The following is a 25,256-nucleotide window of genomic DNA, read 5'->3' as shown; positions in this document are numbered from 1 at the left end:
TGTGTGACATAGAACGAACTTCCACTTCCACTAGCTGGGCACACCTAGCCTTCTCTAAAACATCCTTCATGGCTTGGAATCTTCATGCTTCTGAGAATATTCTGGCCCTTTTGAATAGGCAGGGAGATTCTTCAGTTTCTGAGATCATATACACTCTAGTGTCTGTGCCAATGTAACTTTTTAAAAACTACTTGCTAAGTTTATGTTTTCATTTCTATTTGAAATTTATCAAGATACTTCTTTTCATAGCTATTCTTGAGTTGTAGTAATTTTCAATGAAGGGAAGCAAGGTACATAAAAATCCAAGAAGTAGGTGTAACCGGTTTGGGAGAATATATACGATTTTGATCCTTTTGTTAGTTTAACATCCAACTTAATTGTATTCCTTTAATAAATTCTTCTGGATGAATACTAAATGTTTAGTGAAAGTGGGGTGTCGAAAGATTGCAAAGTTGATCAAAAAACTAGTATGCATACGCAGATTATTAAATAAAAACTGCAAAGTTGTATTTTTTCCTATGTGGGTATATGTCTATCAAAATGAAACTGTTGGAAGAAAGTACACATAAATATTACTGAAAAAATAACTAGAAATCTGTCAAATACATTCTATTTTTATTGCTTTGACACACATGTGGTAACTCTAATAAACTGCAAGCAAAGTTGTTAAACAGATTTTTGAAGGATCAGTTTTCGTAGACAAAGTGTTCCTGCATGTATTACACTAACTGTACTTGTATGGACACTTCTAAAGCGCTTTAAAGGCATTCCATCTCTCTATATATTAATTTTAAATTCATTACTATTAAGACAGTATTGTTTCATTAAAACAGAAAGAATAAAAGCCTACTTACACCCACAATATCACAAATGTTAAATGTGAGTGCTGAATTAATGATGTTTGCTACTCAATTCATAAAGAATAAGATATTGCTTTCAAAGGATACGTCCCACTTTGCACAGTCAAAATGTTGTTGGACTATTTTAGAGTCAACGAACAATTCTGTAAAAGTGCAGATTCAAACCTCCTAAAGGTGGCTGGGGATTAGATAGTGTTTACTATCAATCATAGCCAGTGTTTACTATTTAGATCCTAGTACAGGGGAAGAAAGTTGATCTTCACAATAGCTTCTAATCCTCATTCTGCAATTCCTTTTTCTTTAAAAAAGAATAAAGTACCTAATCGTTCCACCAATAAAATTGTTCCAAATGCATATATTTAACTGAGCTCAATAGATAGACAGATTCTTCAGGAAAACAATCATAGAAAAGAGATGTAAACATGAAAAGGGCAATCATTTAAATGGTAAAAATAATCTAGTTAACAGTGAATACTGCACCAGCCATGAAGTCTAATGGCTTGACATGGACTATTATCTCTAATTTTGAAAAACCCTTAGATCCAGAGGCTAAAACTGAGGTTTTTGCAGGCAAAGTAATTTGCATGGGGTCATCATGATTGTTAGTTTTGGAGCCAGACTCCTTTCCTGATACTTTGTTTTCAACTTTTTAACTGCCTCTATACCATATTTTATTAGCTGATCAAGTATAGAGTAATAGGCAAACATTTAAGGGAGTTATGTATTGAAATTTACAAGTGGAAAGGAGAAGAGGAAAAATACCTTGGACCCCTTCTATGTGCCTGACACTATGTTAAATATTTAGGAAACGATCTCATTAGTTATCTTTATACTCATATTTGGTAAAGCCTTTATGAGAATATAAGTTCTGGGATTTGTTTGGAGTCAGGCAACTGAAGGATGAAAAATAAATAAGAGTGATTAAAGATTTGGGAAGTATTCCTTCCAATAATAGAATAAATCATGAAGTCTTATTTGTTTAGAGAAGAGAACATTAAGGAGAAAATTACTAATAAGAGTGTCTAGATATCTAAAAAAGCATTTATAAATCTATGTGAATAGGGTTTTGTTGTTTCCTCAGGCCAATATAAACAGAAACAAGGCTAAATTATACAAGGGGGTGGGGGGTGGGGATATGGTACTCATGAGGAGAATCTAGCTAAGAAGAATTAGCAGAGTGCGAATGTTCTAGCCCTCTATATACCAGAGGCAGGGCTAGAAGCAGATATGGATAGAGATACACAAGTTATTTTAGGAAAGAACTTACATCAATTCTCATTCCATTCTGCTCCAGTGTTTTCCTAAGGGAAAGAAATATAATTTATAAATATATCTGTATATAAAGTTAATCCTGTTTTCCAATCTGGGAGTTATGTGGAATTGTCCCTATTTATAAGGAGGAATCTGAAACTCAGAGAGTTTAAGAAGTCTTCCCAATTTCACACAGCAATTAAGTGAGAGTCAAGAGAGACAGTTGGACTCAGGGAGTTAGAATCAGAAAATTTGGGTTCCAGTGTAGACTTGGCTACTCCATCATTTGATTGTGAGAAAATTACTTCCATACATTTCTAATACTGTATCCGTAAAATAAAAATAAGAATACACACAACGATAGTTGGGAAGATTAAATGAGCAGTAGTTTCAGTGGAATTATTCTGAGTATGAACATAAATAACTCTTTAAAGAATTTATGAAATTATGGACTTACTTCTTGCCATGTGGTTGAAGGTTAACTTAAAGGAATCTAAACGCTCATTTTTTAATCAGTAACGTTTTTTGACATAAACTTCTAAAAATTGTTTCTGCCTCCATGTTTTTATTTGAATGCTTCTCATCTGAAAAATCAATGTGTAATATGTCTTTCTTGCCATTTAACCAAATTTAACATATAAACCACATATTAAACATTAAGTTTAATATTTCTAGTAGTCCATGCTTTGCACTAATTTCGAGAGATTTTCTTCTCCAATAAGAAAAGAAATAATGTCTGTAACATAGTACTTCTCTAAGCTATCACCTACTCAGTATTCTCAGGAAGTACTCAAAAGATGATCATTGCAATATCTAGGTGTCTGTCAGCCTTTATAAAAATTAGAGCCAACTGAGAATAAACATGAATAATGAAAACTGATTACAATTTCAGAGATGTACAGCATAGATCTTAGGGCTAATAGGTTTACTATTTCTTGTACCTCTTTATATGTTACTCATTTATCATATTGAAATTGGAATTGTTCTTGTGCCTCCCATTATTGGAAATCTCTGGATATTTGCAAGCCCCATGTAGACCCAATAATCAGATTAATCTGGTCACTAATCACTGAAAGAAATGCCTAAGTCATAAACAGCAAGAGAATCCATTGATTGTAAAGGGAGACATCACTGAGCAGTTTCAACCAAGCAAGATAGTTAAACTCAGAGATGCTGTTTCCTGTTTCTCTGGTATAAACAACCAGGCTGCTCCACTGGCCTCTCCGCAACCTGGATGTCCCAAAGCCACATCTCTCTTCTTTCCTTCCACTTTCCCTAAAGAGAATTCTGGGTCATAAAGGAAGGAGAATTGGTGCAACTTCTTTCCTGAAACGACTTGAGCTTCCTCTGCGTTTATATTTGTGTCATCTTATTATAAGACGAGTGAACATCTATTATTAATTGATGTACTAATTAAAGCCATACTTGCAGTTTCCATTAGCTTATTCCCTAAATTCTCCAGAGTTGGCTGTCTGGTTTTAATCAAAACCAAATGGTAGTCCAAGTTCCCAGCCCTGAGCAGCTAGGAGGAAGTCATCCAGTGGAGGCACAAGAAAGCAGAAAAGATAAACAGACGATAGTTCACAACATTTGTGTTGGAGGAAGGATGCAGATATTGTGAGCTGCTTTGGAGTGATTCGGGCACTCTGTCCTGCTGGATGGAAGCAGTTGCAAGTGGTTAATGTCAGCAAGATTGTAATAGGATCAAGATGCAGTCTGTCTTCTGCTTTTCCAGCACTAGATGTGTGTAACTGGAAGATTCTGACCAGAGGCAATGCTGCCTATGCCATGACACAAACTACTTTAATTCCGGGAAGGATTCTTGGGGTCGGAGAGATCTGGGAGAAAACGTTCTATTCGCTGGATTCCTAGGATTTTACTTACAGATCTTCTCAGGTACGGTATATCAGGTTGCAGCATTTTAAATGAAGGAGCGTTAAAAAGGTTTTCAAATTTAGAAGAATTACGGTATTAAAACTAACTGCATCTTGCTCCCTTAAAAGATCTTTTGAAAGGAGCACTGCAAAGGTATTTTGATTACATTGTGTGTATACATTGAATACAGTGGAAAAGTTGTAGAGGAAGGAGAGAACGATGTTTTCTTTCTTTTTTTTCATAAGCAGCGCGGGATAGAAAAAGCTCTACGGCTTTATGACTCTCCAGCTAATCACCTCAAGGGTTTTGACAAACTCACTTAAGTTCTGTGTAAAATCAGAACTCCTAAATCGCCTGGGCGGGCCTCTGCTCTGCCCCCCTCCCCTCCCCTCGGTTCAGTCTTTCTCACATGCACACCACTCAGAGGCAGGAAATGCTTCCCAGGCAATCTGGGCCTGGTTGTGGAGGCCCCTTTTGCAAAACATCAGTCTGAATTTACTAGACAGAAGTCACTAGGAACGCCTTGACAGGCTCCGGCTTCAGCTAAGGCTCCCTCCAGCTGCGGAGGCTGTTTTTGTTAGAATCACACACTGCGCAGAACTGCTTAGAATAGAGCCATGATCTCAACCACGAAATGTGAACTTATATTTTGGAGAAACTAACGGGGACGGACTCCTTTCCTAGGCTGAGTGTTGAAGCATGTCTTGCCTCGGCGTTTCAGCTCCTCCTCGTCTAGGTAAGACGCCGTGGACTATCTATCTTTACGCTTTGAGGCAATCTTTGAAGAGGCAGAAAGATTGAGAGAAATGTTAGCATCTTGCACGGAGTGGTGATTTCCTAGGTTTTAGAGCTGAGCCACGAAATCAGAAGTGGAAAGAAAAAGTTTAGTAAGTAAAAAACTGTGAGTCAAATTGTTTTAGCAAAATGTCAATTCTAAAATAGGCTCCATGGAGACTTTTCTCCGTAAACTAAGATCTTATTTTCATCCCTTTTTAATCCTTAACTTATTTATGACTGGAGCCAGAAGACAGACCAGTTTTCCTATTGTATGGCTTATATGAAACAGATACATATTCTCACACATTGTGAGGTGTAAATGATTTTTTTTCTTTCCCTGTCTTTTGCCAACAGGAAAAGTAGATCCCGCTATAGAGTGACTTTTCTTAATAATGCATCTCCAAAGAAAATTTTGTGTCTCATTTAAAATATGAAGATTGGATTCCTCAATATTTCCCCACCCAGTTTCAACCACAGGTCAAACTGCTAATGCACAGCTTAAATGGTTTATTTTTAAAAAGAGTAAACACATGAAATTTTACAAATATTTCTATCCTAAACAGTATTTAATCTGATTTTTAAAAATTTAAAGATCAGAATTGGATTTAATTTATATTAACTTTCTTGAATTCACTATTCACTGCTCAGATCATATTCTGTGTGAATATTTTTGAATAAAGTAAATCTCAATGACAATGACATTCATTGTTACTATTTTAAGGCAGCTGGAAATCGCTACAATCATATGAAAAGCTGATCTGTATTCATAATTCATGTAATCATAAAATTACATTTCCACTGGGCTATAGTGTATTTAAGTTATGTTTACATGTGCAATATATGAGAAAAGAAATTTAGTAATGACTGACATAACAGAGTTTTAATGCATAACATACTGCTATATTTCTGAATATTTAGGATGAAAATCATTATTTTATAGAAATCATATGGAATGGTATGTGAAGGGAACAAATATCCATGCATATTTCCAAATCTATTAGATGAACACAAAATATCCCAAATGAAATATGAAAGCTATCTGACAGTTGGATCATAAGAAATCAAGTGTTTTTATCATAAACTTTTATATAGTATAAGGTGGCCATTTGCTGTATTAGCTAATTATGCTTAAATTTTATGCTAGAATAAGTTATATTGACAAATTTTAATTACTCACTAACAATTTGTTAAGACTTCTAAAAGTGATAAAAGGAATCTGTTTTATAAGTATGTTAAAAATAAAATATTGACTTGTCTAAATTATGATTTAATAAAATTCCTCAATAGAATTTTAAGGAAGGAAAGAATATAAGAGGTCACCTCTCCTAACACTGTCTTAAAGGTGCCAAAAAGGGAGCTGAAGCATGACATTCCAAAATGACCTGTCCAAGGTCACACTGCTAGCTAGTAGAAGAGGTATGACAGTGCAACCATAGTGCCCTGTATCATAATTCAGGTAACTTAATATGACATCATCTTGTTCTCAAATAATAACTGCTCATAATAAAGTATGAATATATTTGTATCCGGTAGAAGGCTACCTTAAACAGAAAATTGTAATGCTTATTTAAAAAAAAAAAGGCTTATAGCTGCCACCAGTATTACAGTGTAGAAAAAAAAATTAATGGTTTAAAAAAAGAATCAAACTTACTAAGTAATGAAATTTCCTCAAATGCAAAAGTTTTCTTATGCCTTCAACAAACATTTTAAAGGAGTAACTTGTTTGTGACTGTTTTGTTACGTTTCATGTTGATGCCAAGAAAATCAATCCATATGCTAATAATTATATTAATCTTAAACTGATGTTTCTTAAAAACATAGAGCTAGAAAGGAGGTTGTCTGATTCATATCCTTGCCTCCAAATGGTATCCTTATAAATCAACTTAACCAGTGGCATTCGGAAAAGATTTTACTGCCCCCCACTGGAATCGGTTTAAGAATCTCACGTACCCGGACATCCTTTTATTTATCTAACCTAAATCTCTACTGCTGCAGCCTGTTTCCAGTTCTGTGGGTTTCTACCTCAGTGGAAATGTGAAAAGCCTAAATGGACGTGTGAAAACATAAGTGTACATTTCTAGGCCAAATAAACCCACTTCCTTTCATCTTCCCTTCTACAGCTTATTTACAGTCCTTTAATTGGTTCATATATCTCCTCTGAGGCTTCTACAAAGTCCTTTAGTTGTAGAATGCAGAATTTGTTATAGTATATAAATAAATGGCTGACCAGTGCAGTGTCAAATGGAGGAGTTGGCTGCTTCATCTGTACATTCTTCATATATGACAGTATATGTTGCTGTGCACACTGAAACATTGCACTTTCCATGGCAAGAGCCTTTCTAATAAAGCTACTATGTGTCATTTCTAGTACATCCCATTTCTTTAGAGAAAATGTGAGTCATGATGCTTTTTTTCCCCCATTTTTCTGAACCAGATTGGATTTCCTGATGTTATTACCACTTAAAAATAGGCTATTCAACACTTCCAGTGTCTCCACACTCTACATGATTGGAATGAGGAATAAATGCAGTAAAGCAATAGCCTATATAACTGATGGCATGATTACTAGAGGGCCTAGTACACTGTTTTATTTATTTTTTTCTTGAGGACGTTATAATAAAAAAGAGAATTTTTCTGGCCCTATCCAAACCTGCTCATACCATACACCTCACTACAAATACTTTAGGCATGGTTTAATCTTACTTATAGAGGATAAGTGTTATAGGATTAAAACAAGTCTAAACTGGGACATTTAAGATGTGTCTTTTGTTTTTACTTCATTTGTTTCCTCTTGGAGAATGAATGAATTGGTGTCAATATCATCTTACAATGAGAATTCTCTCTGTAGAAATCATTATAGTACAACAAAGTTCCAGATGAGAGATGATTTAGATCTGGATCAGAGAATTTTATTATCTGAATAAACGTTAAGAATTATACATGAGAATTTGAAGAGGATGAGGGAAAATTCCTCCAGATTTGAAGGAAATAGCATAAGTATTATACCTTCTTCTCCCAGGTGAATGATAAGCCCCTTAGTTGCACAAATCAAACAGGTTTACAGAGAAGCCCAAATCCAGATTGACTTTGGGGTGGATATAGAAATAGAGCATACTACTTCTACTTTGGCATTAAACTGCTGGTCAGCTCATAGTTTTGAGAAATAGATGCGCCTAGTTTTTGAAGAAGGTAAACAGAATAAAGGTGAAGTGTGGATCTTGAGAACTAGTTTAAAAGAGATTATTGATTTTGATTCAGTGGATTATAGAGTATATAAGTGAACTTGAAAAGATTAAATAGGAATTCCGATGTAAAAGAAAGCTGAAAGGCAATGTAAACAGCATGTGTGTAAACTTGCTCATGAATTAAGATAGAGGACTGAAAAAAGCAGTTGTAGCTGCTTGTATGTGTGAAAAGGTTTTCCTATTAGACTGACATAACAAAATGGTTTAGCAATACAATTCAGATAATCCAGAGGAAATCAGTCCTTTAATAGAAATGAGATCCAAAGGAAGTAGGAAGATCAGAAAGCAAGTTTAGAAATTCAACCAGTGTTTCTTTTTATTCCCAGCAGTTGGCAAAATACCTAGCATGTCAGGTATTGTCAATACATGTTTGTTAATAAATGTTTGTGGAATAAATAGGAGGGAAAGAAGAAAGAAAGGAAAGGGAAACCATCATTGAAGAGTTGGTGTTGTGAGACTTTTTTTAAATTTTCCAGACATCCTGTAGTGATAGAATAATAATTTTTAAAGAGGAAGGAAAATAAGAGGTTGGCAAAAGTCATCAGAGCCTGAGGCCAGAGGTTAATAGCACTCTCATAAGATGACATTACAAGTTCATTAAGAGCCAGCAGAAAGCATGAGTTTCCAAAAATAGTTCAAAGTTCAGTTACACGAGGCCAGTGAGAGCAGAGTAGTAGTGAATTTTCCACAATTTAAATGGGGGTGGTGTACTGGAAAGCTCGTGGGAAGAGACAGAAAACTGGCTCGGATTTGCATCTTTGCCATTTGAAATCCTTGCTCTGTGATTTCAAGCATGCCCCATCCTACTTTGAGCTTCTGCTTTTTATTGGTAAAGTCTGGAAGATAATGCAAATATTTATATCACCGGGTCATTTTGAGCATTAGATGAGACTTTGTATGTACAAATTGGGTCGCATACAGTATAACAAACAAAGTTTTGTTTTAAAAAGCAGAGGTCAAATGAATCAAGAAAGAAAGAATCATGGCGTTTCACCTTGTGGTCAAATCACTCATCTATATTGAAATAACATGGGCATGCAAGGGATAGTTCCAGCTCCTACTCAGCCATGGTTTCTGCAGCTAAGATCCGTCAAAAACTAAAGGAATCATTGCCATCACCATCTTTATCATCATCATCATCATTATCGTCATCATCATTTAGTATCTAGTGAGTTCTTGCAATATGCCATGGATTAAGTGTTTTACATATATTATCAGCTCATTATTATTATAGTTCAATATTATTCTCTCTCAACAATTTTCATTATTCCCATTATAGAAGTGAGAAAACTGGGGAAGACAAAACCTAAGTAACTAATGCAAATCACCAGAAAAAAAAAAAAAAGTTTCTTTAACAGACATCTTGCCTTCACAAAAAATAGAGGTAATAATCACTGCCCATCAATAGGTGTTAGAGATTGAGCTCGTTACTTAGTCCTGCCAAAATTTCTCCCTGTAAAATCAGGACAATGATAGTACCTACTTCATAGAGTATTTGTGAGTATTATTACTAAAGGAGATAGTGTAAGTGCAACACCAAATACAGGGCCTGATCCACAGTAAATGCTTAATACATGGAAGCTCTTTTACTATTACTATTATCATGATCATCAAAAGTTTCTAATGCACCTACTATTACTTGGGTATATGGGACACTTGGTAGTAAAAACAAGCTCAAATGTACATAGGAAGATGACAAAATAAGATAAGAATTATACATATTAAATACAGAAGACAAAAGTTAATATCAGAGGCATCAATCCCTGATAGGATACCAACCTAACCGAAGTAGCTAAGTTCTCAGTGATTTCATGTTCCTGATTTCAGTGAAAGTTGTACTGACCAAATGACTGAAATCTCAGTATTCTGTTGTCACCTAGCTGTCCGAGCACCTGTGTTGCTGTAGCCCTCTTGTTTATATTTGGTGATTACTGTGTCTACCCTTAGAGTGTTCTTAGAAATGATAGCAAAGTTAAAAATAGAAAGTGGCCACTTAAAGCAAAGCCACATCTCACCATGCTGATGATAAAGCGTTATAATTCATGTCCGTTGTGGAACAGAAGTATCTTTTTAATAATAAGGCAAAACCACATTTCAATCATATTGCTTTGCCATTAAAAAAAAAGACAACCAAACTTTTGATATCAAATTTAACTCTATTTCCTGTTGCATGAAAAATTCCAAGTGAAATAAGTTAGGAGCAAAGGCAATACTTTTCTTTGGTTATAAGGGACTCTGCAGAAAAGAGATATGAAGTCAAAAAACCAAATGATTAATTATGCATTAATGAATTTATTTGCAGAAATAGCTAAAATACAATGTAGTTCTAGGTGCTCAAAGGGTTCTGTACCAGATGGAACACTGTTATTGAGAAGACTGTGTACTTTCTAAAAAAATAAAACATGGAATCCCGAAGGAAATACAGGTGTCTATAACTTACTGCATCCATGATGCAATATTGCCCCCCAAGACTGTGTTAATTCTGGGATCTCTTAGAAACCAATTATCCCCAGGAAACTCTTAGTGGTATCAGACAAATATGACATTTTTAAAGATTTACTCAAATTACACGTGGTTATTTCAAAAAACGTTCTGAGAATCCACAAACCTGGCTGACCTGAGCGGCAAAGTGGTGATAAGTCAAACACTGCCAGTATCTGTGCTCCTCCCTGCAAGGGAATTAGAAACTACTGAGGCTACATTAAATAGTAGGAAGCCGGAGGTAAAAATAGGGCGCCTCAGAAATATTAACTTGCAACTTTGTAACAGCCTGTTCTTTTCTGATGAGCTGACAGAATTCTAGTGGATTGACAGAGTTAATTTCAAATTTACTTGATTCCTGGAACATATTTGAGAGCTAAGAAGGAGAAAAAACTTACCAAGCTCAGTAAAACTAATAGATACATAAAAATTGGTAAACATTTAAAAAAATATTTTAATTGGGTACCTATTTCTTCATTCTTCTTCTAAAGACCAAATATGATGGAAGCTTGGATGTGTCTCTCAGAAAAAGTGATGTACTACGTAATCCACTGACTTAGCTCATTATAGATGGTTTATTCTGTAATTTACTAAGACTTTTGATGATTTCCAGACAACCTAAAGACATGGAAGCTTTTTCATATATAATATTTTAAGCTTCGTTAAGTAATTTACCAGTAAAGAATTTTAACAGGAGTTTGTTCTTTCCACAGACAGCTAATGAGGCATAATGAGTAAATTCCAGCATTTGACAAAGTATGTAAAGGTAGATGGATAATGATTTTGTGAAGGAGTAAGACAAAGATTGCCACTAAAGAAAGGAAATCTGCCTGTAGTCATACAGAGATAGGTTTTTGCATCATTATTAAAGGTTTCTCTCTCCTAAGCCTAATTCTAGTCCTGTCTAATTTCAATGAGTTAGCATGAATATTTTAAAGAAAAAGCACTAATTGTCTTTTACTAAAAGTTGGCTACCCTGATTAGACTCTTAGAAATGCTTTCTTTGAATGTTATCTTTCTTTTTTTGCTAGTTGTTCATTCATTTACATAAAGGGATTAAGAATAATCATATCTGTCCTAGGTGTTCTCACTGATCCTAAGCCTCTTGAATATTTGACAGTTTTGCGTTGAAAAGCATTCCTCTCATGTTATCATTGAGTTGGGGGCAGTGGAAGGTGCCCAAATGTTCCACAATTTAGTTTGCTAGATAATTTGTTCTTTGACAGCTCCATCAAGAAAATGACTTTCGGGCTTCCCTGGTGGCGCAGTGGTTGAGAGTCCGCCTGCCGATGCAGGGGACAGGGGTTCGTGCCCCTATCCCGGAGGATCCCACGTGCCGCGCAGCGGCTGGGCCCGCGAGCCATGGCCGCGGAGCCTGTGTGTCCGGAGCCTGTGCTCCGCAACGGGAGAGGCCACAGCAGTGAGAGGCCCGCGTACAGCAAAAAAAAAAAAAAGAAAATGACTTTCATTTTGACCTCCGCAAATGCTCACTGTCAGGAAGATTTGCTTTGCCATCAGTGAGCAAACATTTGAAGAACTACAATAAAAGCTGTGGTCATGTCCGTTTATATGTTGATTCTGCTGTAATCGTCTAATTCAATAAGTGTTTGGGTGGCACTTATTACATGCAAAGGTGACTCCCTGAGCGTAGGCCCAGATACATTAAGATGTCACATCCCTCTAGGATGTCCAGATTCCCCATCTCTCTCCACCTCACCAACTTGACCCTTATATTAGCAACAATGTGGGCCATTGTAGAAATGCTCCTTTCTTGGTTCAGATGCATTCTCTATTCTTGCAAGAGTGCATGTTAGAGAATTTAACCTACCTGTAATTAAAAGGAGATTATTCCCCTCATGTCTTCTCTTCTTTCTCCCAGTGACTGAGTACACGCTATGTGGTAGCTATTACATATAGATATGCATTAAAATAGTAGTGGGAGAAGAGAGAAGAGTAGGAGAAGAGTAGTAGGAGAAGAGAGTAGTAGTAGAAATTTAACATGGGATGGGTAATTAAGAAGAAAGACCTGATGGGAAACCAGAAGTAACTCCAGCCATCTAAGGAGAAAGTAGGAAAATACAGAGAAACTGGCAGTACTATTATGCCTTCTATTAAATACGCAGCAGCTGTGTGAAGGTGTTTAAAACCAACCCAGGAGTCAATCATGTGCATGTGTGTGTGTGTGTGTATTTATTTGTATATGTGTATGTATACATATACCTATATATGTCATCTGTTTTCTGAAAGGATAAAACAAGATAATATATATTTAGGCTTATATTCCCAGTGTTTAGTGGACTGTCTGCAGCCCATTCGGCACTCAATAAACACTTGTTCAATAAATGATTATGATCAGGTAATGTTGCTCTCAGTTCTAAGGTACTGCCCACTTGATTTCAGCCACAAGTACTTCATTTGCACCATGTTTTCCCAGGCTATAGTATCGACAGTAGCGATTCCCATCAGGCTCTTCTTTCCTAGGGACACTTGCCAGGTCAAAATACAAGGTGTGTGTTTATTTCAGGAGCAAGTGCAAAAGAGAGCATGATCATTTGATGTCAGACATAGGTCAGGGATTCTCAAACTAGAATAGCTTCAATTGTTTTTTAGTACAGTAACATTCAATTTTGATTAATTTTAAAATATACACTGCATGCCACTGTATGCTTATGTTAAAGAGTGGTGTTATGAAATTAACCCAAACAATAAATTTTAAATCACTCTGTGTCTAAACAGCCTATGCACTAATATCACAAAAAGCAAATGTGGGCATTTCACAAATATTTTCCAGAATCATTACATAATTAGTGGTACACAGAGTTTCTTGTAATATTAATACAGTGGTGTTTGAACACATGCATTTAAGAAGTGAAAAATCCCCATGGAAATTCACTTCATAAAATCAACACCCTGGAATGACTTATACTTTTCCAGATCCTTCATCCAAATCCTCAGCAGCTGAGCTCATTCTGAATGAAACTGCATAAAAGTGATTACAAGAAAAAGTAGTAGAAGTTTGCAAAATAAGTAGTCGGTAATTAGAAATATAATTTTGAACAAGGCAGCCTGGTGAGAAGGCTCAAAGGGAAAGTGAGGTCTTTTACAAAGACTTCTAAATCTTACAGGACAGATTCTAGTCAATTCAGATTACTTAGAAAATGGGGCCGATATACTCTGATGTGATGGACAATATATTTTAATTAATACGGTGTTCAGCCTTTAGATCCTGAAGGCAGGTTTAAACTATAAATCTTACGAATCAGAATTAAAATAGGAAGTAAGAATAAGAAAGCTTGTTGAGATAAAGTTTTTAAAGCAATCTATCAGACCACAGGATATGGAATGAACATTCAAACTGTAGTGATGATGGTCATAATGAGAGCTAGGAAATTTTATGTCTTCAAAATAAAGACACTATAAATTCACAGGAATGATTTGGAAATGTCCAAAGAACGTAGATTAGAAATTAGGACAGAAGGAGTTAATGTTGTGTCAAATCTATCTAATTTATAATCTCTCTTTGCAGCTAGATTGTCTCAGAACTTGTTGAACTGTCTTCCTTTGATGTTATAAAAATACTTACCTACTTGCCAAGGTTGAGTGCAGTAAGCTAATTCATATTATGGTAAGGACTTAAAGGCAAAACTTTTATGTAATCTGTTCCCCAAGGGGTTAATAAAACTCTTTCTCCTTCTTCATCAGAGAAAGAAAATCAGAATTGTCTCAACTTAAATGTAAATGTGGCTTAGGAATGACACTAATACCACTTGGCATTTCTTAAGTTAGCCTGCTCTTTCTACACTGGATAAAAATAAAGAAAAGAAAGCAACTAAAACAGAACCGCCCTATTACAACCCAACTTTGCCCATGAAAGCAGAAATTTTCTGGCCTGCATCTATGCGTTTTTTCCACTTTCCGTAGCCTCCCACACTATAATGACTTATGCATGGAATTCAGGGACTTTATATTTTCTTATGAATGCCAACATGGAAAATGTGAATGCTGACCATTTTCAAAGATACTCACAGACCCTTAAAGAAACGGAATAGTATCCAGAATGATATTTGGTCAGTCTGGGATACCAAAATTCTAGTACATTCCTGGTCTTTACAAGATGGGAATATTACCTCTCTGGCATGTGCTTAGTCAGAATAGCTTGCGATTTTTGGTGGGGAGTCAGAGTCCTTTTCAATAGACTGAAGTGACCCAAAACCAGCACTTCAGTTAATCTTGTTTATGATTGAAATCAATAAGCCAATCCATGTTATGTGCTGACAGTTCTTGTGTGGTGTAAAAACTGGAAGTGTCTGCCCTTGAATAAGATTTTTCTTTTACAGTCCAGTCATTAGGTTTCATTATGGGACAACATTTGGATTAGTCATTTTTATAAGGTTGAGTTTACATTGGTATAATTTGTTGCCTTTAACTAAGGCTTTGAATAATTTAAGGCAAAAAGGATGGATACCTGGAATGTGTTTATATTCTGACCTTATCTTATGTCTGGTTTTCTTGTTTACTTAAAATTTTATGGCCAAATGCTAACAAAAGTATACAAACTAAACTCCTTAGAAGCCAAAGAGAATGAGACTGAAATTTCTGAACAATTATTTCAGTTGTCTTATCATGCTCATGTCTTCTTTTTGGGTCACCCGAATTCCTGCCTGAAGAGTTTAGATTTTATATCTACTAAAGATGTGTGGAGGGAAGAGGTGGCATGGATGAAGTTTGTTGGCTCTCTAAGCCTGGGTCTTAGAACCGGGGCCTACTTTGAATCCAGGCTTACCTCCTAGATGTATGACCTTGGGCAAGTTATTTAATTTCTCTAAGCTTCAACAGTACTAGCTTGCTAGCGGGTCGTAGCAGCAACGAGATGCATGTAAATGTATTTATCCTAAGGCATTTTAAGTGGTGTGTGTTATGCTTTCTTATGCATGAATTATGTGTTAATATGAGCTAAACTGGATTACTCCATGTTTCTTAGTCACTCCCTGGAGTAAATGCATTCTGGTAGTTTGGGATCTGTATTAGCTCTTTCACACACTAATACATTACACATGCTGTCTCTATAGCTCAAGTTTTGCATGAACAGTTCCCTGGTGGCCTTCAGTGCAATTCAAACCAAACAGCCAATAGATTTCTGTAACGATTTGTGTCCACAAAAGTAAATTAGGAAAGCATCTAAGCTAGAGCAACTAGTTTCTTCCAGTGAATTTTATTAGTATAGCAATCCAAATATTTTCCTAACGGAATTTTAAATATTCAATATGTATATCTTTATTCGTTAATAGATCAATCAATCCAGCTGCATTTAAAAGTATTGTTAATGATTTTCGACCAGAAATATTGAATGTGAAATTGTCTTCTACTATTAGGCTGCTTCTTAAAGAAATAACCTTATTAAGGCTATTAAATAGAAGCTTTATACAATCTCTTAATCTTTCATAGCACAGCTTAAGTGCTCTCTTTTCCAAGATATATTTTGACTTTAGAACTATATCCTGAACTATGTATATTTCTTTAATTTTTTAATAGGTGGTGCAATGACAAAACTTACTCTCTTCTTCAATCAGTGAATTTGAAGTAATCTTTCATCGTTTCATCTCCTTTAGTCTCATATGGAATGTATCCCTCTATCTGTTGTTAAACTACGATGACATGTCTGTAGCTATCAGAAAGAGAAGCTGGGAAGAACATGTGACCCAATGGATGGGACAGCCTTTTAATTCTGATGATTGTAACACAGCATGTCATCATGGACTAGTAGCTGACAGCTTGCAGGCAAGTATGGAAAAAGATGCAACTCTAAATGTGGACCGCAAAGAAAGGTGTGTTTCACTACCAGACTGCTGTCATGGCTCAGAGCTGAGAGATATTCCTGGGAGGCCAATGGGTCACATTTCAAAGGAGGTGGATGAAGATGACAGCCATGAAGGTGAAGATCAGTTTCTTTCTCTGGAGGCCAGCACGGAAACACTAGTGCATGTTTCTGATGAGGATACTGATTCTGATCTATATCTTACAGATGATAAACAGATTTTAACTACTCAAGGGCCTAAAACGTCAGACCAACATAGCATCAAAGGAGCAGGCTCCTTAGGAAAGACGCCGCCCATCATGGAAAGTAACCAAGGTTCTTATGACTCCTGGGGAATGGCTGGTGGAGCTGATTTAGTGCTGGTAGAGGAAAAGGGGGACAGAAAAGTTGTTAACATGGTGAGTAAAAGCCTGGAGCTTTGTAAGGATATAAGCCTAAGTGAAGTAAAAGATGCACCCAAAATGAATGCACGTGATTCTTTGAATGTGAAAGATATTGTGCCAGAAAAGCAATTGCTTAATTCTGCTGTAATTGCTCAGCATCGAAGGAAACCCGACTTCCCTAAAGAGGAACATGAAAGAAACACCTGCAGTGCAGTACAAGATGAGTTCTTGGCTATTCCTTGTGCGGACAGAGGACTGCCATTATTCAAAACAGATTCTGGAAGCTGCCTTCTGCAGCCTCCTTCCTGCCCTAGTGGAATGTCAGCTGAAAATGGCCTGGAGAAGAGTGGTTTCTCAGAACATCAAAACAGAAGTCTTCCAAAGGTCAACTCAGGAGATGGCATGCAGTGTTTACACATAAAGGAGACTCTGGCCACCCATGAACCCACAGATAACCAAGTCAGACTTCGTAAAAGAAAGGTAAGACGCATGCACCTATCATCTGGCTTTTGGAATTTTGTAAATATCCTTGTTTCTGCCACTTATTATTTTGCTAGAGTTAAAAAGATATGTGGACATTTCTTTTGCCCACTAGTGTAGCTGTATGACTCAAAGAGCATCTTCTTGGGGGAAATCATCAAAATATGTAAAAATTAAAACAGGATAACCTATCCATTTCACTAATAATATTTATAATGGTTCATGAACATTCTATTTTGGAATTGTGTTGAAGACAGAACTGGTTTCACTTTCTTTGGCTGGAATTAAATAGCCACCAGATAGTTCAAAGCCTATCTAAAGAGTGATCTCTAATTTTTAGAAAGAATGTCATGGTAATTTTTAATTAAAATTGTTTATTTCAGCTTGCTTCTTTTTCCCTTTAAAAAGTATATTTTATTATAATAAAAGTTGTATAAATCACATATTTTAAATGAGCCCTTTGCATATACCAAGGCAACAGTACCCCCTCCCCCAAAATATGCTAATCCTATTTTAAATGATACCCTGGCACATTTGTTATCTATAGCTACATGAACTTTTTTTAAAACTCTTGACCAAAAATGATGAATAACTGAAGTAAATTTTTATGCTGAGGCACCTTTGACTAATCCTGTAGATGCCATGATCCCCCAAGAAGTTTCCAAGTGAGAGACACAAGGATTGGAAGGAACCACATGGATCGTGGTTTAGTTAGAGAACTCTTGACCAAAGTTTGTCATACCTTTAGGATTTCCCCAGCATTCTTCCCATGTTGTAATACTCTATAATCCTGATGTAAATACAAGTAAAATTTCTTCTGTAAATCCAACATGCCCATTGGCATCAAAAAAACCCTGCAGATTGGACACTTTGGTGTAACATCCTTGCCCTTCTCTTGATATAATACTAATCCATAATTCCTATTCTCCTAAGACAAAACTAAGGTTCTTAGTTCTGTTCAACTGGGGCTATCTACAATGAGAAAAAAAAATCTTCAACTCTCTTTTGGTGAAGAAATCTGGTTTCCATAAACTGTAGTTTTGCTAACAAACTAGATCAGTAACATGTCATAAGTTAAAGTGAAGTCAAGGACTTTACAGCAAAGATCAATGTGCTCAAACTACATGCCAATGGAGCTTTCTGTGCTTCTGGCGAACTCTTCCTTCCTTACATAAATTGTTTTAAAAAGTTAATGCTACATAATGTTGTTATGATTGGACTGCTCAGGTCGCTTTTTCAGAAATGTCCATATAGTGTATCAAATCTGTTGGAGGGAATGTAATAATGACGTAAGAGAGTATTAACTGACCTATGACATAGCTTCCCTAAAATAAGACAGACCCTGCCCAACTGCCGACAGAAACATTAAACATTCCAGAAACATATGCTCACCACTTGGACATTTATATCAATACTAAGAATGCTGGAAAGAATTTGCTCTTGGACATGTCACTATAGCATAGTTGCATTACAAGAGCCATAATTATATCTCATTTACAAGTTCTAACTTAAATATTCTATTTTAAGCATTTCATCATTCTAAAGTGTTGTGGTATTGTCTGGTGGAGTATTTGTTTTGACTATACAACTCATTTGGGATGCTTTGTAATAAACAGATTAAATGCAAAGTTTCAGGTTTGGAATTTACTCTGGGGAAGTATGATTATGGGAGAAGCCTCTAGAAGCAAAGTGTGTAGGAATTTTTGTTCTACCTGATGTTGAATGAGTGCTGAAATACCTTCAAGTTGTGCACTAACCATTTTAGAACTTTACCAAAAGAAAAAACAAAATAAATTCATAAAAATATATGTACAGAGATGTTCATCATTGTATTATGTGTTACTGACAAAAAAGATACAATCCAAATTTCCATCAATAAAGGATGCATAATGATTGGTTAATCTATAGTTTGGAATGCTATGCAGCCATGAAAAAGATGGAGTGAGATCCATGTGCTCTAACTGAATGGTGCTCATGATATAGTATATGTAGAAAAAGACAGTGGCAGACCAATATTTGTAGCACATCCCAACCTTACATGATGAAATGTGTGGATACAGATACAGATAGAAATATAGATGGGTTATAAACCTCTCTAGATGACTAAATAAGAATATGCAAAATTCTAGATAAATAGGCACAAAATTGTTGACAGCAATTACTTTGAGAGAATGGAAGTAAAAGGATAGAAGCAGGGGATTTTCAATTTTTAGCCTATATAATTTTTATAAAAGGTGATAGTATTCTGGGTGAAATGCATACAATGAACAGAAGTACAAAAACAAAATAATATTCGATATATAAACTATTTGAAGCATTTTCTGCATGGCACAAAACAACCCTTTATCTATATAGTTATTATGATTATTATTACTCTTATGAAATGAAAACAAATATGAAGTTTTTCAAAATATCAACAAAAGTTTCAATCAACTACTCCAATTCTAATGCCAGTACAACTAGTTTAAAACAGATAAACCTTTTGGAGAGACACATGAACGCCATTTTCATGTCTAAAGTGTTAGGGGACTGATTCTGAAAAGAGTTGGCTTAGTTGTCTGTATCTTTTAAACTATTTGTCAACCATTGTGACAGCTTTGAGATTAAGAGCTTAGAAAAGGTGAAATAGAATATAAGCTAATAAAATTTTAGTTACGGTACTTTAATCAGCTCATTATCTGATATGAGTGAACCAAATCCTTCACAGAATTTATGAACATGAATTTTTTGTGGGAGGGATTCAGGATAAAATCAGGTTCTAAAACTTGAAGAAAAAAAAAGAAAGCAAAAACAGAGTTTATAAGGGTAATGCTCAGAATGCACTGAACTACTACTCTAGAGATATCATTATACTTTAGATACAAATTATCATTCCTTCAAACCTATAAATATTGGCAGGCATTTGTTGCTCAGCATGACGTATTTTTTCTTGTTTTCCAATGATATTTCTGGCCATTAAGGATAGCCACACATACTTATTAGGAGTGTCAATTGGAGATGACTGCGTTTGTAGTATGTGTAAATATTGACCTTTAAGCTAATAATTTCCTTAAATATGATGAAATATATCATTAAATTGGAGCCACTGAAATCAAAGGGAAACCAAATAAATCACGAGCAGACGTCAGTAAATGAGCCAGGAAGATCGTGTGGTATATGACCAGCGCTTATAGGGCGTGGGTGGGTCTTTGGGGTAAGGGAACTGGTTAAGAGCAATTCTCAGAGACAAATTCCAAAGAAATGTGGAGGAGGGAGACAGTCTAAGAAGTGGTCTCTTCAAACCAAATGAGATGTGAAGATGGAAAATATGTAGGGAAAGACTTGAGGTTAGACTTTTTTTTAAAGAACTAGTGTATTTGTTCTTGATGGTGGTTTACTAATTAAGGAGAGTCCAAAATTCAGTCTTCCCTAGAGACTATTTAAATAGTTCCCAAACTTCTGAATAGCCATAATAGTTGTGTAAATATATAAAATATTTTTATTGGCTTTCATAAAGCATATTCCATATTACCAAGCAAAATAAACACAAAAGATAGTATAAAAATGATTTGAACTTTGAAAAGACACCGAATTCCACATTTGACCAAAACCTCACATTCCAGCAGCCAACGAAACTGTATCATTTATGCTATAGATGTGAGTGCTGTCACAGAAAACCAGTATAAAAGTGGCTTAAGGGCTTCCCTGGTGGCGCAGTGGTTGAGAGTCCGCCTGCCGATGCAGGGGACGCGGGTTTGTGCCCCGGTCCGGGAAGATCCCACATGCCGCGGAGCGGCTGGGCCCGTGAGCCATGGCCGCTGAGCCTGCGTGTCCCGAGCCTGTGCTCCGCAACGGGAGAGGCCACAACAGTGAGAGGCCCGCGTACCGCAAAAAAAAAAAAAAAAAAAAAGTGCCTTGACTAACATCTTTCTCTCACACATATATAACTGGGTATAGGTAGTTCTGGAACAATATGTAGGCCTTATGTTTTCAATACCTTCGACCCTCTTATCCAACCGCTCTGCCATCTTGAGCCTTTATCCGTATTCAAATCAGTAAGAAGAGGAAAGGGTGCAGGAATGGCCACACCCCTGGGTAAAGGCAAGACCCAGAAAGAGTACACTTCTTTTTTTTTTCCTCATATTTCATGTGCTAGAACTTAGTTGTATGGCGACACCTAGCAATAAGGGCTGAGAAATGGAGTCTGCATCCTGGGCAAGGTGTCTGCTGAAAATTCTATTATCAAAGAAGAAAGAGAAAATATTTCTCGAAGGATAACTCATAAGATGAGTATGTTGAGGAACAACACCTAACATAAATATATTCCAGTATATCATGGCAGGTTGTGAATGAAATAAACAGGCTGTGTATGTGTTCTGTGGTATCTGTATAAATACTTGATGCTTTAACTTCACACTGCAGAATACCTTTCCATGTTAGGAAACTATTTTATGTGTGCAAGTGATGTGGATCAAATGCTATACTCTTTCTTATGGAAAAATTGCTCAGGACCAAAATATTATACTGTATGTACTGTACTTTATCTGTGGACAAATGTAATACATTGATTAGCAATGACTGAAAAAAATCAAATATTATCTCCTTACCCTATCTTTAAAATATGTACGTATTTGATAAAAGCACACCTATACCTGAAAAGACTTTCTCATTTCTTGCTATAACCTTCCTGATCCTTTCTATCTCCTGAATGCCTATATGGGAGCTTTGTAGCATGAGAAAGCTAACATTGACCAATGGGTGACATAAAGAACATAGTAAATTATGCAGAAGATGGAATGGACCAAGATAGGAGGTCAGCTAGAAAAATATTAAAGGGAAGGGAAAAACTGTCTAAGAAATAAAAACCTAAAAGATGGGTAAACTGTGGCCCCAACACTGAATGAAAGCAAGGACTAGTGGAAGAATTAGAGTTTGTTAATAAGCCTAGTATCAGTTGACAAAGAGGGAAGGGATGGGAAACAGAGTAAAGTATACACAGCTCCGCAGATAGATTCATAATAACAGTATGATTTTACATGAAGGTCACACTGGTTTTAAAGACACAGGCTTATTGAGCAGATTGTATTGTTTTTAAACCTTTTCCCCTAGTTCTAACATTAGGGCTGGCAGAGAAAAGTTGTAACCAGGTGGAAAGACAATGTGTAGATGGATAACATCAGGTCTTCTCAGCCATATTTTTTTTTTTTTTTTTTTTTTTTTACTTTTTGTGGTATGCGGGCCTCTCACTGTTGTGGCCTCTCCCGTTGCGGAGCACAGGCTCCGGATGCACAGGCTCAGCGGCCATGGCTCACGGGCCCAGCCGCTCTGCGGCATGTGGGATCTTCCCGGACCGGGGCACGAACCCGTGTCCCCTGCATCGGCAGGCGGACTCTCAACCACTGCGTCACCAGGGAAGCCCCCTCAGCCATATTTTTAACTGGATTTGTGTCCCAGGTAAAGCTGGTACCTTTTTTTTTTTTTTTTTTTTTTTTTTTTTTGCGGTATGCGGGCCTCTCACTGTTGTGGCCTCTCCCGTTGCGGAGCACAGGTTCCGGACGCACAGGCTCAGCGGCCATGGCCCACAGGCCCAGCCGCTCCGTGGCACGTGGGATCCTCCCGGACCGGGGCACGAACCCGCGTCCCCTGCATCGGCAGGCGGACTCCCAACCACTGCGCCACCAGGGAAGCCCTAAAGCTGGTACCTTTGTGAGTAGCTCATTTTGTGTGTTAAGCCACAGAAAACCATCAGATTTTTTTCATGTTATTTAAACTGGGTTTTTGTCTCATAAACAACTAGAAAGCCAAAAATATATCTGCAGGTATTTGGGGCTCAAATATTTTGCCTCATAGCAAACATAATTCCCCTAAATCCAACCAGAAATGCAAAAACATTTAATTATATGATACAGGATAACGCTAGATACACTGTCTGGTAAAATTAATCAGTAATTAATATTGAGCATCTTCAATATCCCAGGTCCTGTTCTGTGGACGTGGCATACCACCATGAGCCAGATGGTAGAGTTCCTTACATTGTGAAGCACATAATCCCTGAAACACTGCTCAAGTCCCCAAATAAGGCTTTTGTTTCACTAACACATAAGGCCAGCACTGAGGCAGGAAGCATTAGTGAGAGAGAAAGAGAGTGAGGGCACAGGAGGAGTAGGGTCGGGGAGAAGAAGGAAAACAGGAAGAGAGAGAGACACACACACACAGAGGGACAGAGAGAGAGAAGGATGGGCTAAAGCAGGTTACCAAGGGAAGCACCGGTCAATTGCAAGGAAAAGCAATGATACAATTCCTTGACAAAAAGTGGATTTGTAGGGCTTCCGTGGTGGCGCAGTGGTTGGGAGTCTGCCTGCCGATGCGGGGGATATGGGTTCGTGCCCCGGTCTGGGAAGATCCCACATGCCGCGGAGCGGCTGGGCCCGTGAGCCATGGCCACTGAGCCTGCGCGTCCGGAACCTGTGCTCCTCAACGGGAGAGGCCACAACAGTGAGAGGCCCGTGTACCGCAAAAAAAAAAAAAAAAAAAAGTGGATTTGTAGGAGGCTATAATCAGACTCTATCTCAACATGATGCAGTTATGGTTATCACCAGCACAGGTTTAACAAGGAGACAAGTAACATGATTTTGACTTCCACAATTATAGAGCAGGTGGAGACAAATAATATTTCCTGCCATTTCACAGGAGGAACTCTGCCGACTAGAGCCACCCCTCGTGGGTTGTGTCTCCACCAGGCTGAAGGTGAAGACCGGATAAGCTCATATTTCAGGATCCTCAAATGTCTTCACCTTGGAGGGACTTTCCCCAGTTTCCTCAGCCAAGTTAGTTGCTTGATTCTCTTCACCCCCAGAGGACTTATTCCTATTAGAATGTTTACTGCAAATGCATCTGATCCCACCATTGCTAATGAAAATGTCAGCTCATCTGGGGAGAGTTTTATGTCTGTAGCAATTTAATTTTGTGTCTATAGCATCCATCTCAGAGCTTAGAACCCTGTTCATAAGTGTTTAAATGAATGAATAGCCATGTCATGGTAAAGGATTTACTTTCAGAAGACAATATCAGGAGTCAAGAACCCAAGTCATAAGGATACAGAAGAAATGAAGTCATACAACCAAAATCAGTGATCAGTTATCCATAATCTCCTCTCTGTTCTCCCTGCTATTTCCATGCTAAAATAGGGCATGAGGGGACAAGAGGGAGGGGAGAATTATGTAAAATCTGGGTCTCTGAGGCAACCTTCAAATTTGAGATGATTATTACCCTTTGCCACAAAACAATTAATTGTCAATAAATAGTTATATAGCAATCTGAGTGGTAAACATTATTTAGAAACTACTCAGTTGTCTCCTGAAAGGAGCGGGTAAGGGTGAGTGTAAGGAGGAAAATATTAGAATATCCGTTCACATTTATTTGTAATTTATCCTTTCACTTTGTATATATTTTATAAGACATATGATATATTAAATGAAAGTATATGTTATAATTTATAAATAAATAGCATACACATCCTCCCTGAAAAGTACATAATCAAAAATGTTGGGAGGTCACTGGTTTAAAAAATCTCTAGTTTTTCTGGTTAATGTCATTGTGAGGACATTGGGAGTAGAAGAGAGATGACAGGAATAACAGAGTAAGAAATTAAAAGACACATGAATAAGGGAGAGAGAGGGACTCTTGTTCAGAGAGTACCAGACAATAGTAAATTTATTTTTAATTTCTGTTGTGAAAACCACATAAAGTAGGGACACTTGATGCTAGATGCCTTTAAGGCAGAAAAATATACTGTGAATGAGAACAATTATATTTGAAATGTTTCTTGTTCCAGATATTTTTGAAAAAAAAGTAGTTATGATGTGTGATGGGCCTCTGATCCAAGCAGTGACTTGGACCAAAACTGCAAATTTACATTGTTAGTAACAAGATCATTAATAAGTTCACATTAACCCAGCATCAGCTTTTGTTGGAGCAAGAATTAATAACTTGTATGATGTTATTTTAAATAATTAATGGGTATTTCAGAGCCAATTGCACATTAGAAGCTATGGTAATAGTGAAACTGATTTAGTTTCTTCCTGATGGATTTCTGTTACTATAAACCAGG

At 36.8% G+C, this 25,256-nt stretch overlaps 1 protein-coding gene across 3 annotated transcripts in view; it reads left to right on the top strand.

Annotated features, from left to right (window-relative positions):
* Positions 1-3,666: 3,666 nt before the first annotated feature.
* DLC1 (DLC1 Rho GTPase activating protein) overlaps positions 3,667-25,256 on the top strand; it is a 408,689-nt gene continuing 387,099 nt past the window's right edge. The window contains exons 1-3 of one of the 3 annotated variants that reach the window (XM_081220747.1): positions 4,407-4,722; positions 16,022-16,421; positions 16,512-17,167. In XM_081220747.1, coding sequence (XP_081076873.1) covers positions 16,145-16,421; positions 16,512-17,167 — 933 coding nt within the window. In that variant the 5' untranslated portion in view covers positions 4,407-4,722; positions 16,022-16,144. Of the gene's footprint in view, positions 4,008-4,406; positions 4,723-16,021; positions 17,168-25,256 lie in introns of those variants that run through there. The other 2 variants (XM_081220746.1, XM_081220745.1) reach the window with 2 other exon arrangements.

This window comes from Mesoplodon bidens, assembly GCF_964165515.1.
Source record: "Mesoplodon bidens genome assembly, chromosome: 20".
Taxonomy (NCBI): domain Eukaryota; kingdom Metazoa; phylum Chordata; class Mammalia; order Artiodactyla; family Ziphiidae; genus Mesoplodon; species Mesoplodon bidens.
The sequence above is the reverse complement of the archived record's forward strand: the minus strand, read 5'-3'. Positions and strand labels throughout refer to the sequence as shown.